At 51.3% G+C, this 20,598-nt stretch overlaps 1 protein-coding gene across 4 annotated transcripts in view; it reads right to left on the bottom strand.

Annotated features, from left to right (window-relative positions):
- The window catches only part of LOC147118937 (uncharacterized), a 28,115-nt gene extending 13,235 nt beyond the window's left edge, over positions 1–14,880 (bottom strand). The window contains exons 1-2 of one of the 4 annotated variants that reach the window (XM_085984685.1): positions 13,845–14,880; positions 13,593–13,760 (exon numbers count right to left, since the gene is read on the bottom strand). In XM_085984685.1, the coding sequence (XP_085840811.1) occupies positions 13,593–13,760; positions 13,845–14,425 (749 nt within the window). In that variant the 5' untranslated portion in view covers positions 14,426–14,880. Of the gene's footprint in view, positions 1–13,592 lie in introns of all 4 variants that reach the window. The other 3 variants (XM_085984682.1, XM_085984681.1, XM_085984686.1) reach the window with 3 other exon arrangements.
- Between the last annotated feature and the right edge of the window lie 5,718 nt (positions 14,881–20,598).

Genomic DNA, 20,598 nt, shown 5'->3' on the forward strand with positions numbered 1-20,598 from the left:
AAGAGTCCCAGGGTTCTCTTAAGTGCCTTAGGACAGTGGGGGAGGGGTAGCTCCATGAGGGGGTGCATTCTTTCGGGGTCGGGGCCGATGACTCCGTTCTCTACTACACAGCCAAGGATAGCAAGGCGTGAGGTGTTAAACACACATTTCTCCTTATTGTAGGTGAGGTTCAGCCGTTGGGCCGTACAGAGGAATTTCTCCAGATTCACATCATGGTCCTGCCGGTCGCGGACGCAGATGGTGACGTTATCTAGATAAGGGAACGTGGCCTGCAGTCCGTTCTGGTCGACCATCCGGTCCATCTCCCTTTGGAAGACCGACACCCCGTTGGTGACACCGAAGGGGACCCTAAGGAAGTGGTAGAGGCGCCCGTTCGCCTCGAAGGCGGTATACTGGCGGTCCTCTGGGCTGATAGGGAGTTGGTGGTAGGCCGACTTAAGGTCGATGGTCGAGAATACTCGGTATTGTGCAATCTGATTGACCATGTCAGATATGCGGGGAAGGGGGTATGCGTCCAGCTGGGTGTACCTGTTTATGGTCTGGCTGCAGTCGATGGCCAAGCGATTTTTATCGCCGGTCTTAACGACCATGACCTGGGCACGCCAGGGGCTGCTGCTCCCCTCGATGATGCCCTCTTTCAGGAGGCGCCGCATCTCATAGCTAATGAAGGCCCTGTCCCCGGCGCTGTACCGCCTGCTCTTGGTAGCGACGGGTTTGCAGTCGGGGGTTAGGTTAGCGAACAGGGAAGGTGGCGGGACCTTGAGGGTGGATAGGCTGCAGGTGTTACGCGGTGGGCGGTTTAACATCCGCTGGTTGTCGACTGTGAGTGGGGGGAGGGGTCCACCGTATGCTAGGGTGACACTTTGGAGGTGGGATTGGAAGTCCAGCCCTAGTAGGACGGCAGCGCAGAGCTGGGGGAGGATGAGGAGTTTAAAGTTTTTATACTCCGTACCCTTAACCGACAGGGTCACAACACAGTAGCCGCTGATGTCCGTGGCGTGGGACCTTGATGCCATCGAGATTCGGTTGCGCGTTGGCAGGACGGGGAGGGAGTAGTGGCTCACCGTGTCTGGGTGGATGAAGCTCTCCGTGCTTCCGCTGTCGAACAGGCAGGTCGTGGCGTGGCCGTTTACTTTGATGTCCATCATCGACTTGGACAGGTGATGCGGGCGGGCTTGATCCAGGGTGACGGAGGCTAGTGTGTAGCTGAGTGAGTCGTTGTCGTCTGCGGGTGAGGCGGTCGTCGGGTCTGGAGGCACGGTGGCAGTCGAGCGTGGTGGGTAAAATGGCGTCTCCCACGAGGTTGGACAAAATGGCTGCCCCCATAACTCACATGAGGCACTATTGGGGTCGGTTGCCTTGATCAAAGATGGCCGCCCCATGACTCACGTGTGGGGATGCTGGCCTCTGTTGCCTTGAAGGAAGATGGCCGCCCCCACAGTTCGCATGAGGCACTGCTGGCCTCTGAAGATCCACTTCTGCAGGCCTTAGCAAGGTGGCCTTTCTTCCTGCAGGTTGAGCAGGTGGAGTTCCTAGCTGGGCAGCGCGACCTCGGGTGTTTCTCCTGGCCGCAGAAAAAGCAGCCGCAGGGGTCCGATGTCGGAGCCGGTACCGGGGGTGGCGGTCCCGATCGGGTCCGGGACGCCGACGCTGAGATAGGTCCCGGGGGCGGCGCGGTGAAGGGTATTGCGGTAGGGGTCGGGCCCGAGTCCCAGGGTCGCGAACAGTACCTGGAGAACGCCTCCTGGTCCCGATGGGCCACCTCCAGGGAGAGAGCGAGGGCTGCAGCTTTGTCCAGGTCGAGGTCCTTTGCTTCCAGTAATCGCTGCCGTGAGTAGTCGGACCGTAGGCCTTTCACGAAGGCATCGCGGACGTTGTCTTCCGTATTTTTTGCCGCCGTTACTGCTTTAAAGTTACAGTCTCTGCCGAGTGCTTGTAGCACCCGTAAAAATTCCTCCACCGGCTCCCCTGGCAGTTGCGGGCGGGACCTTAGGAGGTGCCTGGTATACATGGGGTTTACCGGGGTTTGGTACTGTCTTTTCAGCCGGTTGATGGCGTCCTCGTATGTTTTAAGGTCCCGGATGAGCGCGAATACTTTAGGGCTCAGTTGGGCGTTCAGAACTCTTAGCTTGGATCTCTGAGGCATGTTGGACTCTTCCAGGTAGGCTTCAAAGCAGCCCAGCCAGTGATCGAAGTCGAGGGCTGCGTTCGCTGCCCGTGGATTTAGATCCAGGTACGGTGGTCTGAGGGCTCGCAGCCAAGCCGGCTGTTGTGATTGTTGCGCCTCGGCGTCTGAAGGCTGCTGTGGCTGTTGTGGCGGGGCGTCTGGATGAGACATCTTAAAATTTAGTCAATAAAATTGATATACCTATCAATTCGTCCAATGAAAAGCGACGAGTTAGGAAAGTAACTATAGGTTTTTATTGACTAAATAACAGAGCCCACCCTCATGGGTGATCGGATCCAGCAAGGAGGAATACCAGCCAGTCAACTACCTTTATACCTGGGCAGGTAGGTGGAACCATGGGCGGAGTCAGTGATGGTCAGCCCAGGTATAACAGTGTGACAAGAGGCGACCTCGTATAGTGATACAACAGTGAGAACAGTGAGAACAATATAACAGTGATAACTATAGTGTAACGATAGTGAACGATAAAAGTGGTTTACCACAATGGGAACACACTTTTTAGGGTTGAATATGGAGATGAGGGGTTGATGGTCAGTCAACAAGGTAAATTTTTGTCCGTGTAGGTAATGGTTGAATTTCTTCACTCCCCATACCAGGCTGAGTGCTTCCCTGTCGATTTGGGCATAGTTACGCTCAGCTGAGTTCAATGAGCGTGACGCAAAAGCTATCGGTCGTTCCGAGCCATCAGGGAATTTATGCGATAATACCGCTCCTACGCCATAAGGGGATGCATCGCACGCCAGTCTGATTGGCAGTGATGGGTTGTAATGAGCCAAAACTTCTTTGGACGTGATTAAGTCTTTGCATTTATGGAAGGCACGTTTACAGTCTTTGCTCCATTTCCAAATTACTCCTGTTTGTAGCAGTTCATTAAGAAGGTGCAGAAGAGTTGATAAGTTCGGTAAAAATTTATGATAGTAATTTATTAATCCCAGGAACGACCTTAATTGTGAAACATTTTCAGGTGCTGGGGCTTTTATGACCGCTTCAATTTTTTCAGGTGAATTATGCAACCCTTCCTTATTAATTATGTGGCCACAATATGATATTTGATTCTGGAAAAATTCACACTTGGGGCGATTTGCTCGTAGGCCCCGTTCTCTCAGCCTAGTGAGCACCTGCTCCAAATTGGCAAGGTGCTCGTTGTCGTTTTCTCCTGTTACAAGGATGTCATCTAGGTAGCATTGAGTCCCCGGAATCCCTTGGAGGACTTGTTCCATAGCTCTTTGCCAGATAGCTGGAGCAGATGCTACTCTGAAAACCAATCGATTGTACTGGTACAGGCCTTTGTGTGTATTTATCGTGAGATACTTTTTAGAGGCCTCTTCAACCTCCATCTGTAGATATGCCTGTGCCAAGTCAATTTTGGTGAAACGTTTCCCTCTGGATAGTGAGGCAAAAATATCTTCTATCCTCGGAAGAGGATACTGTACCGTGTGAAAGGCCGGGTTTACAGTCACCTTGAAGTCTCCACAGATGCGAATTTTTCTCTGTTCTTCAGATTTATCATTATTCAACGTTTTCTTCATGACTGGGATGACGGGTGTTGCCCACTCGCTCCAATCTATTTTGGATAATACGCCTGCCTTTACCAAATTCTCCAGCTCTGCCTCGACTGCTGGACGAATTGCGTATGGCACCGGTCTTGCCTTAAAAAACTTGGGAATTGCCGCATCTTCCACTTTTATTGAGGCGGTGATGCCTTTCAAGGTTCCTAGTTTCTCTTGAAACACTTCTTTGGCATTGGCCAAGATGCCTTTTAATCGTTCAGGTACGACGTCATCATCATTTTTTTCCTTACTGGTCACCGTCAGTGCTTGAATGGAGTGCCAGTCTAAACATATTTTCCTGATCCATTCACGTCCCAACAGCGGTGGGCCACCATCTTGTAGAACGTATAAATACAACTTTTGTATTTCCTTGCCGTTGTATACAACAGTCACCCTTATTTTTCCTTTGGGGTATACTTTCTGCCCCGTATATGTTTTCAAGATAATGGATGTGTCTTTTAAAGGTATATGCCGAAATAGCCGTTTGTAATCCCGTCGATTTATGACGGTCAGAGCTGATCCTGTATCCAGCTCCATTTTAACTGGGGACCCTGCTATCGTGAGGGTAGCCCAAATGGTCTGGTAATCTTCTTTGGCAATTACATTATGTAATTTGAGACAGCTTAGTCTCTTGTTTTTGGAGTCGCTATCGCTCTTCTGGTCTTCGGAGCTACTGTCCGTCATCATTTGTACCTTTCTGTACTTTTCTTTATTGATTTTTTTTTTCCTGTCCGTGGATCTTTTTTGTCCAGATTGGCATACCCGTGCAATGTGTCCAATCTTTCCGCATTGCCTGCATGCTTTGTCCTTGAACCAGCAGTCCCTCTGGTCATGGGTGGATCTGCCGCAGCGATAACATCTCTCGAAACCCTGTGTCATTTCATGGGTGCCGAAGTCCTGTGTCTTTTGTTGTATCTCTGCAGCTCCTCTTGTGGCTGCTTCGTATGATACAGCCATACTGAAAGCCTTGTCCAGTGTTAAATCTTTCTCAGAAAGCAGCCTTTTCTGTGTTCCTTCACTTAGGAGACCGCAGACGAATTTGTCTCGAAGATAATCCGCTAGTCCTGCCCCGAATTGGCAGTGCTTTGATAGCTTTCTTAATTCGGTGAGGTAATCAACGTTACTTTCATTCTTGTGTTGATTCCTCTTGAAGAATTTGAATTTGAATTGTTCCGCTATCAGCAGCGGTGTTGGGTTTAAGTGCTCCTGTAGGGTATCAACAATTTGTTTAAAATTCTTGTCCTTTGGTTTGGCTGGAGTGATTAAGTTTCGTAACAGCCCGTATGTCTTTGCGCCCATTAGATTTAGAAGTACTGACGCTTTTTTATCATTTTCTATTCCATTTGCGGTGCAATATACTTCCACTCTTTCCACATATGTCGTCCAATCCTCTATATCGTTATCAAAAGCATCAATATTGCCAGCCTTAGGCATCCTGGAAAAGAAATGGCGCTTCCCGCGCTTTTCTTTCTTTTCTGCAGAAAAGATATGTAGCTTCCCGCGCTTCCCCGCCGCTGCTGCCGATGACAACGCTGTTTTCCGCGGTTTTTAATTTTTTTTATTTATTTACAGGTGGAGACTCGTTCCCGCCGGACTCTCTCTGCTAGGTCTGAACGCCGACCTGCTTGCAGCGCCGGCAGTCTCCCGAGTGCTCCCTCCCCGTCTGTTACTGCTTGCCTCCACCTTCGCTGCTTGGCCTCGCTGCAGAGCCAGCCGCTGGAGCCCCAGCCCGACGCCCAGGAAGGATTATTGCAGTACCTGCCACCAGCTTGGCTAGCTGGTGAAAGCACAGCTTTTTCTTTTCTTGGTTTTCTTCGACTTTGGATGTCAGCGTAATCGATGTCCTTGAGGTGCTGCCGAATTGCAGGTAAGTCCGTTTCCAATTCGTCGCCACTGTTGTGTCCATGTGTTGATAGAGACACTGAAGACAGGAGTTGGTTTCACAGGTGTTTACTGAACAAAGTCTGGAGGGGAACTAATTGATACAACACAATATACAGGCTTATATAGCCTGAGTGGCCATTACTGGCATTACAGTACACAGGGGGCTCTTAAAGGCACATACACTACAGAATCCCCATGTACAGTCCCAGGGTTAGAATCCCCATGTACAGTCCCAGGGTTAGAATCCCCATGTACAGTCCCAGGGTTAGAATCCCCATGTACAGTCCCAGGGTTAGAATCCCCATGTACAGTCCCAGGGTTGGAATCCCCATGTACTGTCCCAGGGTTAGAATCCCCATGTACTGTCCCAGGGTAAGAATCCTCATGTACAGTCCCCGGGTTAGAATCCCCATGTACAGTCCCAGGGTTAGAATCCCCATGTACAGTCCCAGGGTTAGAATCCCCATGTACATTCCCAGGGTTAGAATCCCCACGTACGGTCCCAGAGTCGGAATCCCCGCGTACGGTCTCAGGGTCGGAATCCCCGCGTACGGTCCCAGGGTCGGAATCCCCGCGTACGGTCCCAGGGTCGGAATCCCCGCGTATGGTCCCAGGGTCGGAATCCCCGCGTACGGTCCCAGGGTCGGAATCCCCGCGTACGGTCCCAGGGTCAGAATCCCCATGTACAGTCCCAGGGTTAGAATCCCCATGTACAGTCCCAGGGTTAGAATCCCCTTGTACAGTCCCAGGGTTAGAATCCCTGTGTACAGTCCCAGGGTTAGAATCCCCATGTACAGTCCCAGGGTTAGAATCCACATGTACAGTCCCAGGGTTAGAATCCCCATGTACAGTCCCAGGGTTAGAATCCCCATGTACAGTCCCAGGGTTAGAATCCCCATATACAGTCCCAGGGTTAGAATCCCCATGTACAGTCCCAGGGTAAGAATCCATGCGTTGGCAATGAGCTTGGACCCCCGTAAAACCGACGTCAAGGACAAACCCAGCGTGCCCTCTCTGAACCCGGTTTGCTGCTCCCTCTGTGCCCAGCACTGCCTGCAGCCCTGGCGCACGGCAGTGGAATTTCAGCCTCGGTGTTACAAGTTTCATTGGTTAGAGGCTGAAGAGAGGAATAGTTCAAACTGACCCAGAGCTGTGTGATTGGTTCAATCTGTATATCACTGACGGGCACTTTTAAATTTGAGTGGTCAGGTATTCAAATTCCCATAAACTCTAATCCCGGATATAACAAGGATGTCTTGCTACAGCTGTACAGGACCTTGTTGAGACCACATCTTGAGTATTGTGTGCAGTTTTGGTCGCCTTATCAGAGGAAGGATATTCTTGCCATGGAAGGAGTTCAGCGAAGATTCACCAGGCTGATACCTGGGATGGCAGGAATGACGTATGAGGAGAGATTTGGTTGATTGGGCTTGTACTCGCTGGAGTTTAGAAGAATGAGAGGGGATCTCATTGAAACTTATAAAATTCTGACAGGACTGGACAGACTAGATGCAGGAAGGATGTTACCGATGGTCGGGGAATCCAGAACCAGGGGTCACAGTCTAAGGATAAGGAGTCAGCCATTTGGGACAGAGATAAGGAGGAATTTCTTTACCCAGAGAGTGGTGAACCTGTGGAATTCTCTACCACAGAAGGCAGTAGAGGCCAATTCATTAAATATATTCAAGAAGGAGTTGGATATATTTCTGAAGGCTAAAGGGATCAAGGGATATGGGGAGAAGGTCGGGACAGGGTGCTGAATTTGGATGATCAGCCATGATCTCATTAAATGGCAGAGTAGGTTCGAGGGGTCGAATGGCCTACTCCTGCTCCTATCTTCGATGTTTCACTGGCCTAGAAATTCAGTTGGTTGCGCCAGCCGGTAGCGCCTTAGGAGGAGTAGATGTCGGGCGCTAGGCGGCTAGCGGCCGGGCGCAGCGCGATCTGCGCCTCGCCCCAACTTCAGTCAAGATTTAGCGGTGGCGCAAAGTCTTTGCGCGCGCTCAGCTGCGCGTGCAGATCATGACATCATTTCCTCGTGCAACGCCCTTTGTGCGCCCCCAACCGCAAATTCAGTCGCGACGCCCCATTGTGCGCCTGGCGCCCCTAGCGACTGGTAGAGTGGAACGGTGCTCAGTCGATGCGGGGCACGGGGGGCGCAAATTAAAGGGCACTCCTCCTGCACTATAAAAGGCTGCCATTTCGCAGCACTCCTTCTTGAGAGACGGATCTTTGCAGAGACCAAGGTAGAGAGCTTTCTGCTTTGGCCCAACACTCGGACAGGTACTTGTGGCTTCAGGCCACAGCTTTCCACTTGTCTTTGCCTTCATTGACATATCATTGTTTGCCAGCATATTATGGGGGCTGCAATGGGTGTAAACGCTGGCTTTCTCAATTACATCCAAAGGGCTCACAGACGCCGTGAGAGAGTGGCAGCCCTGGCTAGACGGAGAGGGGGCAACAGGCGTCGGGAAAGGAGGCCTTACCCACCCAGGGTATACCGCCAGCAGTTCTCCTATTTCAATATGTCTGAGGAGCAGTGTGTTCGGAGGCTGCGATTCAGAAGGGAGGTGGTCACAGAGATCTACCACCTGCTTGGCGGTGATCTGCAGCCACAGCTGAGGAGCAGGACGTCTCTGTCGGTGGAAGTGAAGGTGATGGTGGCTCTCAACTTCTATGCCACCGGCTCCTTCCAATCCGCTGCTGGGGACATTGCCAACATCTCCCAGTTCGCCGTGCATTGCTGCATCTGCCAGGTGACCAATGCCCTTTTCACAAGGAGACGTCAGTTCATCTCCTTCTCCATGGCCCTTGCCAAGCAGCAACAGCGTGCAATGGGCTTTGCAGCATTCGCGGGCTTCCCCATGGTGCAGGGCGCCATTGACTGCACGCATGTGGCTTTGCGGGCACCTCTGGAGAATGCCGAGGATTACCGCAACCGGAAGGGCTACCATTCGCTGAACGTCCAGCTGGTGTGTGACCACAGGCAGCTCATCCTAGCTGTCAATGCCCGCTTTCCAGGCAGCAGCCACGATGCCTTCATCCTGCGCCAGACTTCTGTGGCAGACATGTTCCAGGCCCAGCCTCACCCACGAGGATGGCTTATCGGGGACAAAGGCTATCCTTTGTGTACCTGGCTGATGACCCCGCTCCGTGCGCCCAGCACCCCTGCTGAAGAGGGATACAACGATAGCCATCAAGCGACCAGGAACATCATCGAACAAACAATCGGCGTCCTGAAGCAACGGTTCCGCTGTCTGGATCATTCTGGTGGAGCCCTACAATATTCGCCGGAGCGAGTCTCCCATTTCGTGGTCGTTTGCTGCATGCTGCACAACCTGGCTATCCGCAGGACTCAGCCACTGCCACCAGAGATTGGAGGACCACCTGAGGAGGAGGAGGAGGAGGAGGAGGACCAGCACAGGAGGGAGGCAGAAAGTGCAAGGGCCGCCCGTCGCCAGCTTATTGAACGTCGGTTCTAGGCCCCCTCTCAGGGATTGGCTTGTGCCAATGTCAGCAGATGAATGTAGCTGCTCCACAAGCCCTCAGCCGAGCAGGGCAACCAGGACTTAACCAAAAAACCATGCACAGTGCAATTTAACAACAATAATTTATTGAAAACCTCTGCCCTTCCCACATTACATCCTCATGTGGAGAAGCCCCCTCCAAAAACACAAAACTACCAGTCTCGGCCTTACAAAAAGAAAGAAAGACACCAGTCTCGGCCTTACAAAAACACAACTACACCAGTCTCGGCCTTACAAAAAGAAAGAAAGATACCAGTCTCGGCCTTACAAAAACACAACTGCACCAATCTCGGCCTTACAAAAAGAAAGAAAGACACCAGTCTCGGCCTTACAAAAACACAACTGCACCAATCTCGGCCTTACAAAAAGCACCAGGCATTTGTGCGTACCTTCTACTTTTTGCCCTGCGAGGGCGATGCCTTTCGCATCCTTGCCTGGCCCCTGCCCGCCCTGCAGCTCCTCCTCAATGGGAGCCCAGTGGCTGCAGCAAGGCTGGGGGAAGGCTGCTGAGGGGCAGATGGCGAGACGGCAGATGCCCTTGGGGGTCGGCCTGCACCAGCTCTGGCCTTGGAGTGGCCGGCTGCTGACTGCTCCAACTCTGGCTGGGCGGCAGCAGTCTGTCCAGCGGCTCGTGGCAGCTGCAATGGCGGAGTGGCAGTGTCGGCTGCAGGAATGGTGCCAACCTGGCAGATCGCAGGTGCTCGCTGGTCGCCTGACACATTGGCACTCGCACGGGCCAGCACTGCAGCATGCGCAGCAAACAGCTGAAGAACAGACTGCTGGGCTGCTGCTGCACGGCGAGTGCCCTGGCGATGCCTGGCTGATCCAGCGAGGGTGGCAGCAGTCAGTGCCCGTGTGGCCCTGGTCTGTGTCCGCATGACAACAGCCAGTGAATGGATGGCACGACTGAGCACTTGGCTCGACGCCGCCTGTGCTGCCGCGAAGTCCTGTAGACTCCTGGCCTGTGCTGCACTGAATTGATCCAGACTCCTGGCCTGTGCTGCTCCAAATTGCTGCACACTCCTTGACAAAGACTCAATGGAGTCAGGCATCCTTGCCACTGCAGCCATGAGCTCATTGTGCCTGCGCTCAGCCTGGATGGCCATTTCCTCCAGGAGCTGCACCTCCTCTGCGCTGACCGTCGCAGGACTGGAGGCCGCACTCACCCTCTGGGGAGAAGTCCGCCGAGCTTCCCCACCCCTCCCGCGTTGCTGCAGGCCGCTGGGCCCCGGAGCTTCACTCTCCTCCGACCCTTCCCCCCGGCTCCCCTCCAGGGAAGACGTGTTCCCTACATCGCCATGGGCTGGCGCGGCTGAGGGTGGCACTGATGGGCCGGCTTCCTCTTCCTCCTCCTCATATTCCGAAGCGCTGACAGTGGCAGCTTGAGGGCCCGCCTCCTCACCTGGTGATTCACCATCTGAAAGCAGGAAGGCACAAGAGTAGCTTTAGAGTGAGGACAGGGCGGCAGCGAGGGAGGCATGAGTGCTGCCATTCACTGCATTGGTCGGACAGTGGCAAAGGATGCTGATCTGAGGCGCAAGTGGAACGAGCGAGGTCAAAAAGGTGATGCCCTTACCATTGGTGCCCAGAACAGGGTCGGCATCTCCACTGGCGATGGGGCCAATCAGCCGGCCTGCCATAATGCGCTCCACACGCTGGTCGAGGTCGGAGAGCTCTTTTACATCAGGACGGCCTCCCCCGGTGTCAATTCGTTTCTGCCGGTTGTGCGCCACCTTGGCCTGCAAGAGAAAGGACGGCCTCTAAGTACAGTGTGAAGCCCTGATCTTGTCTGCAATGCCTCCCATGGTCGAATAGCTTGTAGAGTGTGAAGCCCTGATCTTGTCTGCACTGCCTCCCATGGTGGACTGGCCCTGACAGTGTGAAGCCCTGATCTTGTCTGCAATGCCTCCCATGGTCAAATAGCTTGTACAGTGTGTAAAGTGCTGAATGTGCAAGTGATTTTCATGCCAGTCCCATAGCTGCTGGATGAGGGCTGGCCATTAGGGCTTTCAGGTCCCTTTGCCCATAAAGTGAGGTGCACATGCAGGGATGAGGAGGACACTGGAAAGGGTACTCACCCTGACAACCCAAGTGAGGTCGTTGAACTTCTTCCAGCATTGCACAGGAGTCCTGGCAACCACGCTGTTGGAAGACACCCTGTTTGAGACCTCCCTCCAGGCTTTCCGGTAGGCGCTGGGCAGCGGCCTCTTGCCACCTTCTGGGAACAGAACATGGCGCCTGCGCTCCACTCCGCCAACCAGCAGCCTCAGGTCACCGTCGCTGAAGCGCTGCGCTCTCTCCCTGGCCTTCTCCATAGCCCTGGGCATTGTGCAGGTGAAGCTGAAGTGGTCAGGCCTAGGTTGAGGGCTGCAGTGTGCAGGGCAAACAAATCCACCCTCCCCCTTTAAGAGCTGACCGGCGCCAGAGTGTCTGCCGTCAATCAACAACTCGCCACACCAGCGCTGCGCCCGGCCTCGGGGGTATCGCTCAGCACCGCCGGCTTAGCGCCTAAAGATAGTCGTGCATCGCCTGTTTTAGCGCAGCAGCAACCTCTTGGGGCGATGCGACTGAATATCGGTGAAGGGGGCGCGACTTTGCGCCGGGCGCAAACTTTAGCAGCCGCCCGACTTTACCGCCCCAAAAGTGGCTATACTGAATTTCTAGGCCTATGTTTCTATAAAAGAGGGGAGAGCTGTGAAGGGAGGAACTGGTCAGATTGAAATTCGAATCAGAAAAATCATTGAGAAATTTCCAATTAGCAGATTTTGACCATAGAATCAATGGTTACAGCACAGAAGGAGGCCATTCGGCCCGTCGAGCCCGTGCCGAAACAGCGTAGTTCATCAGGACGAGGATTGAACCCGCGACTTTGGCGTTATTAGCACCATGCTCGAACCATCTGAGCAAACTGACCAATATCAACTCCCACACGGATGGGGAATTCTAGAATAAGAAGGAACTGGTCACAATTTGAAAGGTATTAAAGTATTCGAGGGGCCCTTATATTTGGGATCTTTATTTATTTTGTCCACTCGAGGAGTTAGCTAACAGGCTTCCTCCTGTGAATGTAGAGCTGGATTATTGGGCCGTGATGTGTTTCCTTGTTGATCTTCTGTTAAATACATTTCCTGAGGTAATTTAAATATAAACCAGATTTGCAGCCATGATGCTCTATTCACACATCGAAGGTGAGAGAGATGCTGTGGGTCACACGCTAAGTCCAGTAGCTGAAAGTGATTAACAGACTGGGTTTTGTGTTTAGTGATCCCGGGCGTGTTACCGAGACCTTCCCTGGATACCAAGGCTAGGAGAGGCACTCTGGAAGGTTTGGGGAGCTGGGTCTTGTCCATGAGAGTAACCGAAGGTATGAGAACTGAAATAATCTAGAGTTAGAAAGGAGAAAAGGCCCAAAAATGGAGCAGTCGGTAACAGGACATCAATTAGTCTCCTGTTATCTTGGAGACGTCAAGGACTCGACACACTGTGTGTTGGAAACAAAGCTGATTTATTTGGCATATATCCAGAAGATTAAACTCCAGCCCAGTTAGGGAGTTATTAACATCAGAAACAAACCCCAACTATCAAAATGAACATGGTTCAGTCCTGAATTTGATTAACAGCAGTAATAACAGCAGATGGCATTACCATCGCTGAATCCCCCACTGTCAGCATCCTGGGGGTTATCATTGATCAGAAACTGAACTGGACCAGCCATATAAATACTGTGGCTACAAGAGCAGGCCAGAGGCTGGGAATTCTGTGGCGAGTGTCTCACCTCCTGACACCCCAAAGCCTTTCCACCATCTACAAGGCACAAGTCAGGAGTGTGATGGAATACTCTCCACTTGCCTGGATGAGTGCAGCTCCAACAACACTCAAGAAGCTCGACACCATTCAGGATAAAGCAGCCCGCTTGATTGGCACTCCATCCACCACCTTCAACATTCACTCCCTCCACCACCGGCGCACTGTGGCTGCAGTGTGTACCATCTACAAGATGCACTGCAGCAACTCGCCAAAGCTCCTTCAACAGCACCTTCCAAACCCGCGACCTCTACCACTTAGAAGGACAAGGGCAGCAGACGCATGGGAACATCACCACCTACAAGTTCCCCTCCAAGCCACACACCATCCTGACTTGGACCTGTATCGCCGTTCCTTCACTGTCGCTGGGCCAAAATCCTGGAACTCCCTTCCTAACAGCATTGTGGGTGTACCTGCACCATATGGACTGCAGCGGTTCAAGAAGGCGGCTCACCACCATCTTCTCAAGGGCAATTAGGGATGGGCACTAAATGCAGGCCTAGCCAGCGACGCCCACATCCCATCAATGAATTTTTAAAAAAAGAATCCAACCCCTGCAGTCAGTGGTGAACTCGCTGGTGAGTCAGCAGGTTGGATGACTAGGTGAATCCCTTCCCACACACGGAGCAGGTGAATGGCCTCTCCCCAGTGTGAACTCGCTGGTGTTCAGTGAGTGTGACTGACTGAGTGAATCCCTTCCCACACACGGAGCAGGTGAATGGCCTCTCCCCAGTGTGAGTGCCTTGGTGTGCCAACAGATCATTTTTCCTTTTAAAGGTCTTCTCACAGTCAGGACATTTAAAAGGTCTCTTATCAGTGTGAACAACTTGGTGTGAAGTGAGGTCAGCTGATGAAGCGAATCCCTTCCCACACACGGAGCAGGTGAATGGCCTCTCCCCGGTGTGAATACGCTGGTGTTCAATGAGGTGGGATGAGCGAGTGAATCCCTTCCCACACACGGAGCAGGTGAACGGCCTCTCCCCGGTGTGAATACGCTGGTGTTCAGTGAGGCTCCATGAATGAGTGAATCCCTTCCCACACACGGAGCAGGTGAACGGCCTCTCCCCGGTGTGAATACGCTGGTGTTCAGTGAGGTTCCTTGAACGAGTGAATCCCTTCCCACACATGGAGCAGGTGAACGGCCTCTCCCCGGTGTGAATACGCTGGTGTTCAGTGAGGCTCCATGAATGAGTGAATCCCTTCCCACACACGGAGCAGGTGAACGGCCTCTCCCCGGTGTGAATACGCTGGTGTTCAGTGAGGTTCCTTGAACGAGTGAATCCCTTCCCACACACGGAGCAGGTGAACGGCCTCTCCCCAGTGTGATTGCGCCGATGAGCTTCCAGCTTAGATGGGCAAGAGTATCCTTTCCCACAGTCCCCACATTTCCAGGGTTTCTCCGTGGAGCGGGTGTCCTTGTGTCTCTCCAGGCTGGACAATCGGTTGAAGCATCGTCTACACACAGAACACATATATGGTTACTCCCCGCTGTGAAAATTTTCCTTATATAACAGATTCTACAAACAAATACCAATTGTGATATTCATACAATATTATAGTTGTGTGGTAAAGTTCTTCTGACAGGCAGTGTCCACCAACTGAGCAGACCGATAGTTAGCAGATCTGGGAGGCACCACAAGATGTTCCACCTTGACTGCAGCAGTCAGCTTTCTTATCCCCGGGGTACGGACTCTCAACCAAGCTGCTAACTGCAAGATGGGAAAAGAGAACGGAATAATAGTGAAAAAAGGAAAATAAAAGGAAGATAAAAGGCAAAACAAAGTAATATCGGCAAGGAATAATGAATGTCTTGATGGCTGGGTCCTGTGAGTGATAACAGCAAGAAGGAAATTTGAGTAGTCGTTTTCTTCTTTTACGGGATTTGAGAAAGTGGTCGGCTTCTTTTCTGTGGAAAAGTTGAAGACTGTGGACAAGGATCATGACATTATATGGTGAGATAACATCAAGTGAAAATGAGGAGTTATTAGAGTGTCAATAGGACTGGCGTAGAACTGGTATTTACTTGTTTTGTTGAAGAAGGGATGCATCCTAGGTTACTGAGGGAAGTAAGGGCAGAAATTGTGGAGGATCTTCCAATCCTCCTTGGATATGGGGGCGGTGCCAGAGGACTGGAGGATTGCAAATGTTACCCCCCTGTTTATAAAAAGGGGAGAGGGATAAACCCGGCAACTACAGACCAGTCAGTCTAACATCAGTGGTGAGACAATAATCCGGGACAAAATTCATTCACATTTGGAAAAGGCTGGGCTAATAAATGAAAGTCAGCACAGATTTGTTAAAAGCAAATCATGTTTGACTAACGTGATCGAGTTTTTGATGAAGTAACGGAGAGGGCTGAGACTTGTTAGTAAAATTAAAGCCCACGGGATGAAAGGGACAGTGTCAGCATGGCTCAGAGACAGAAAGCAGAGAGTGGTGGTGAACGGTTGTTTCTCAGACTGGAGGGACGTACACAGTGGTGTTCCCCAGGGGGTCAGTATTGGATTAAAGGGACAGTGACAGCGTGGCTCAGAGACAGAAAGCAGAGCGTGGTGGTGAACGGTTGTTTCTGAGACTGGAGGGACGTACACAGTGGTGTTCCCCAGGGGTCGGTATTGGATTAAAGGGACAGTGTCGGCATGGCTCAGAGACAGAAAGCAGAGAGTGGTGGTGAACGGTTGTTTCTCAGACTGGAGGGACGTACACAGTGGTGTTCCCCAGGGGTCAGTATTGGATTAAAGGGACAGTGTCAGCATGGCTCAGAGACAGAAAGCAGAGAGTGGTGGTGAACGGTTGTTTCTCAGACTGGAGGGACGTACACAGTGGTGTTCCCCAGGGGGTCAGTATTGGATTAAAGGGACAGTGTCAGCATGGCTCAGAGACAGAAAGCAGAGAGTGGTGGTGAACGGTTGTTTCTCAGACTGGAGGGACGTACACAGTGGTGTTCCCCAGGGGTCAGTATTGGATTAAAGGGACAGTGTCAGCATGGCTCAGAGACAGAAAGCAGAGAGTGGTGGTGAACGGTTGTTTCTCAGACTGGAGGGACGTACACAGTGGTGTTCCCCAGGGGTCAGTATTGGATTAAAGGGACAGTGACAGCGTGGCTCAGAGACAGAAAGCAGAGAGTGGTGGTGAACGGTTGTTTCTCAGACTGGAGGGACGTACACAGTGGTGTTCCCCAGGGGGTCAGTATTGGATTAAAGGGGCAGTGACAGCGTGGCGCAGAGACAGAAAGCAGAGAGTGGTGGTGAACGGTTGTTTCTCAGACTGGAGGGACGTACACAGTGGTGTTCCCCAGGGGTCAGTATTGGATTAAAGGGACAGTGTCGGCATGGCTCAGAGACAGAAAGCAGAGAGTGGTGGTGAACGGTTGTTTCTCAGACTGGAGGGACGTACACAGTGGTGTTCCCCAGGGGGTCAGTATTGGATTAAAGGGACAGTGTCAGCATGGCTCAGAGACAGAAAGCAGAGAGTGGTGGTGAACGGTTGTTTCTCAGACTGGAGGGACGTACACAGTGGTGTTCCCCAGGGGGTCAGTATTGGATTAAAGGGACAGTGTCAGCATGGCTCAGAGACAGAAAGCAGAGAGTGGTGGTGAACGGTTGTTTCTGAGACTGGAGGGACGTACACAGTGGTGTTCCCCAGGGGTCGGTATTGGGACCACTGCTCTTTTTGATATAGGTTAATGACCTGGACTTGGGTATGTTATATACTTGGGTATATAATTTCAATGTTTGCAGATGACACAAAACTTGGAAATGTAGTAAACAATGAGGAGGATAGTAGCAGACTTCAGGAGGACACAGACAGACTGGTAAAATGGGCAGACACATGGCAGATGAAATTTAATGCAGAGATGTGTGAAGTGATATATAAATGAGGAGAGGCAATATAAAATTATAAAATTTTAACAGGACTAGACAGACTAGATGCAGGAAGGATGTTCCAGATGGCGGGGGAGTCCAGAACCAGGGGTCACAGTCTAAGGATAAGGGGTAAGCCATTTAGGACAGAGATGAGGAGGAATTTCTTCACCCAGAGAGTGGTGAACCTGTGGAATTCTCTACCACAGAGGGCGGTGGAGGCCAATTCATTAAATATATTCAAGAAGGAGTTAGATATATTTCTTAAGGCTAAAGGGATCAAGGGATATGGGGAGAAGGCAGGGACAGGGTGCTGAGTTTGGATGATCAGCCATTATCTCATTGAATGGCGGAGCAGGCTCGAGGGGCCGAATGGCCTACTCCTGCTCCTATCTTCTATGTTTCTATCATAATCAACACACAGCTGAGCAAATTAACATAAGTATATCGGTAAGTGCATTGATATTCCTTTGTGTATTTAGTCTCTTTAGTGGTTAAGCTTGACTTAGTAAGGATTTATTAGTGCAAGTAAGTGTACTCTTTTTCATGCACACATAAACAAATAAACTGTAACTAATAAAACTTTATAATGAAACTTAACAAATTAAATTAAAATGTGGTTGTCTGGGGTGATGATGCACTCCACTCCCCGTGATGCCCACCGGTCTCGGAAGGCCTCGAGTGTGCCGGCGGACACCGCGTGCTCCATCTCCAGGGCCACCCGGGCGCGAACGTGGCCGTGGTGCAAGTAAGTGTAAATCAAAGGAAAACGATGTAAGTGATTAAATTCTAACTACTTTTAAAGATGCTCATAACTGATAAATAGCAAAGTAATTGATCACAGTTCAAGAAGTAAACTACAGATAACAAAAAATAAATTCATTCATTCATTAATAAAGACCAGGCAGTGTGTGGGAATTGTAGTATGTGGGAGTTTGTGAACAACGAGACTGTCCCAGACTGCCACATCTGCAGCAAATGTCTCTGCCTCATGACATTCCAGCTCTGAGTCAGTGAGCTGGAGTCCGAGCTAGAGACACTCCGACATATAAGGGAGGAGCAGGAATTACTGGATAATTTACTCTAGTACAGTCACACACCAGAAGAAAGCACAGGTGCAGGAAGGGGAGAGTGACTGTCAGTCAGCCGGGTAAGGGGAATGTAGGAGAAGTAGTGAAGGAAGTCCAGCAGACACTGCTCCTGCCCAACAGGTACAAAGTACTCAATACCTGTGAGGATAAGGAGAAAGACTGGGAAGGACAGCTAGAATGTTGCCCAAGGCACCATGGAACAGGAGGCTGTCCAAGGGGTGGAGGAGCAGAGTGGAAACATTGTAGTATAGGGGATTCTATAATTAGAAGGATAGATAGTAGTCTTTACAGTCAGGATCGAGAGTCCTGAAGGGTGTGTTGCCTTTCTGGTGTCAGGGTAAGGGACATCTCAAAATGGCTGGAAAAGAATCTGGACACCAAATCCAGGGACCACTTACATTATGACACCAAATCCAGGGACAACTTATGATGTGGAGATGCCGGTGTTGGACTGGGGTGGACAAATGTAAGAAGTCACACAACACCAGGTTATAGTCCAACAGCTTTATTTGAAATCACAAGCTTTTGGAGCACTGCTCCTTCGTCAGGTGAAGTGGAGAGATGCACAAGAAAGCAGACAAGATCCCGAAAGGACTACAGATCACGAACCCACTCAAGTCGACTTACAACACAGACTACGCTGAGAGACTCTGCCGTCGTACCTCTCGCACGCTCCTCAACTATCTTGTACACCAGCTCTACAGCAGACGCAGCAACCTCGAAACCAAGATAGAGTCCATGTTCTCAGCCTGTGCTCAGGACACAGCAGAGCAGCTACGAGACACCGCCAAACAGACGAGGCAACGGAACTAAGCTGCCTACATGCACACCAAGAACAGGAAGCTTGAGAAACTCAGCATCACCACCAGCAGCAACCAAGCCTCCCCCGGTACCATGGTTGAAACCACAGGGAAGTCCATCGTCAACTTGTCCGACCACACCCTTCAACCAGACAAAATCGAAGTTCTCAGCCGAGGACTCAGTTTCTGCCCCACCACCAAAATGGACCCCATCGGTCTCGCGGCAGACACAGAGGAATTCATCAGGAGAATGAGGCTCCGGGAATTCTTCCACAAATCCCAAGATGTCAGCAGCGAACCCAATGAGACAATCAATGATCCGGAACAGCAGACAGAGGGATCCGCAGTGCAGCAACCGAAGAAGAAAGAGTCAAATTGGACCCCTCCGGAGGGTCACTGCCCTAAGCTTGACATATATGCTCAAGCTGTCAGGAGATGCATCAATGCCAGATTCATCAGCCGCACTCACAAGACAGTCCAGAATGTCACCCGAGCACAATGCAACGCCATCCACGCTCTCAGAACCAACCACAACATCATCATCAAACCAGTAGACAAAGGAGGAGCCATCATCATACAGAGCAGAATGGACTATTGCAAAGAAGCATACTGACAACTGGACAACCAGGAACGCTACAGTTACCCGCAGATCCGACCAAAGAACACACCCGTCAACTCAACAGACTGATCAAGACCTTCGATCCAGACCTTCAAAGCATCCTACGCGCTCTCATCCCACGTACTCCCCACGTGGGAGACTTCTACTGCCTCCCAAAGATAAACAAAGCCAACACACCCGGACGTCCTATCGTATCGGGCAACGGAACCCTGTGTGAGAGCCTCTCTGGATACATCGAGGGCATCCTGAAACCCATCATACAGGGAACCCCCAGCTTCTGTCACGACACTACAGACGTCGTCCAGAAACTCAGCACCCACGGACCAGTTGAGCGAGGAACACTCCTCGCCATGATGGATGTCTCGGCACTCTACACCAGTATCCCCCACGATGACGGCATCGCTGCGACAGCCTCAGTACTCAACACCAACAACAACCAATCTCCAGACACCATCCTACAACTCATCCGCTTCATCCTTGACCACAATGTCTTCACCTTCGACAACCAGTTCTTTACCCAAACACATGGAACAGCCATGGGGACCAAATTCACACCCCAATACGCCAACATCTTCATGCACAAGTTCGAGCAAGACTTCTTCACTGCACAGGACCTCCAACCAATGCTATACACCAGATACATCGATGACATTTTCTTCTTATGGACCCATGGCGAAGAATCACTGAAAAGACTACATGATAACATCAGCAAGTTCCATCCCACCATCAAACTCACCATGGACTACTCCTCAGAATCGGTTTCATTCTTGGACACACGAATCTCCATCAAAGACGGACACCTCAGCACTTCACTCTACCGCAAGCCCACGGACAACCTCACGATGCTCCACTTCTCCAGCTTCCACCCTAACCACGTTAAAGAAGCCATCCCCTATGGACAAGCCCTGCGAATACACAGGATCTGCTCAGACGAGGAGGAACACGATGGACACCTACAGACGCTGAAAGACGCCCTCATAAGAACGGGATATGACGCTCAACTCGTCGATCGACAGTTCCGACGGGCCACAGCAAAAAATCGCATAGACCTCCTCAGAAGACAAACACAGGACACAACCAACAGAGTACCCTTCGTCGTCCAGTACTTCCCCGGAGCGGAGAAACTGCCATGTTCTTCGCAGCCTTCAACATGTCATCGATGATGACGAACACCTCGCTAAGGCCATCCCCACACCTCCACTACTCGCCTTCAAACAGCCACCTAACCTCAAACAGACCATCGTTCGCAACAAATTACCCAGCTTTCAGGAG

Source organism: Somniosus microcephalus, chromosome 4 (assembly GCF_052327205.1).
Source record: "Somniosus microcephalus isolate GS21.2 chromosome 4, FLI_Smic_1.0, whole genome shotgun sequence".
Taxonomy (NCBI): Eukaryota; Metazoa; Chordata; class Chondrichthyes; order Squaliformes; family Somniosidae; genus Somniosus; species Somniosus microcephalus.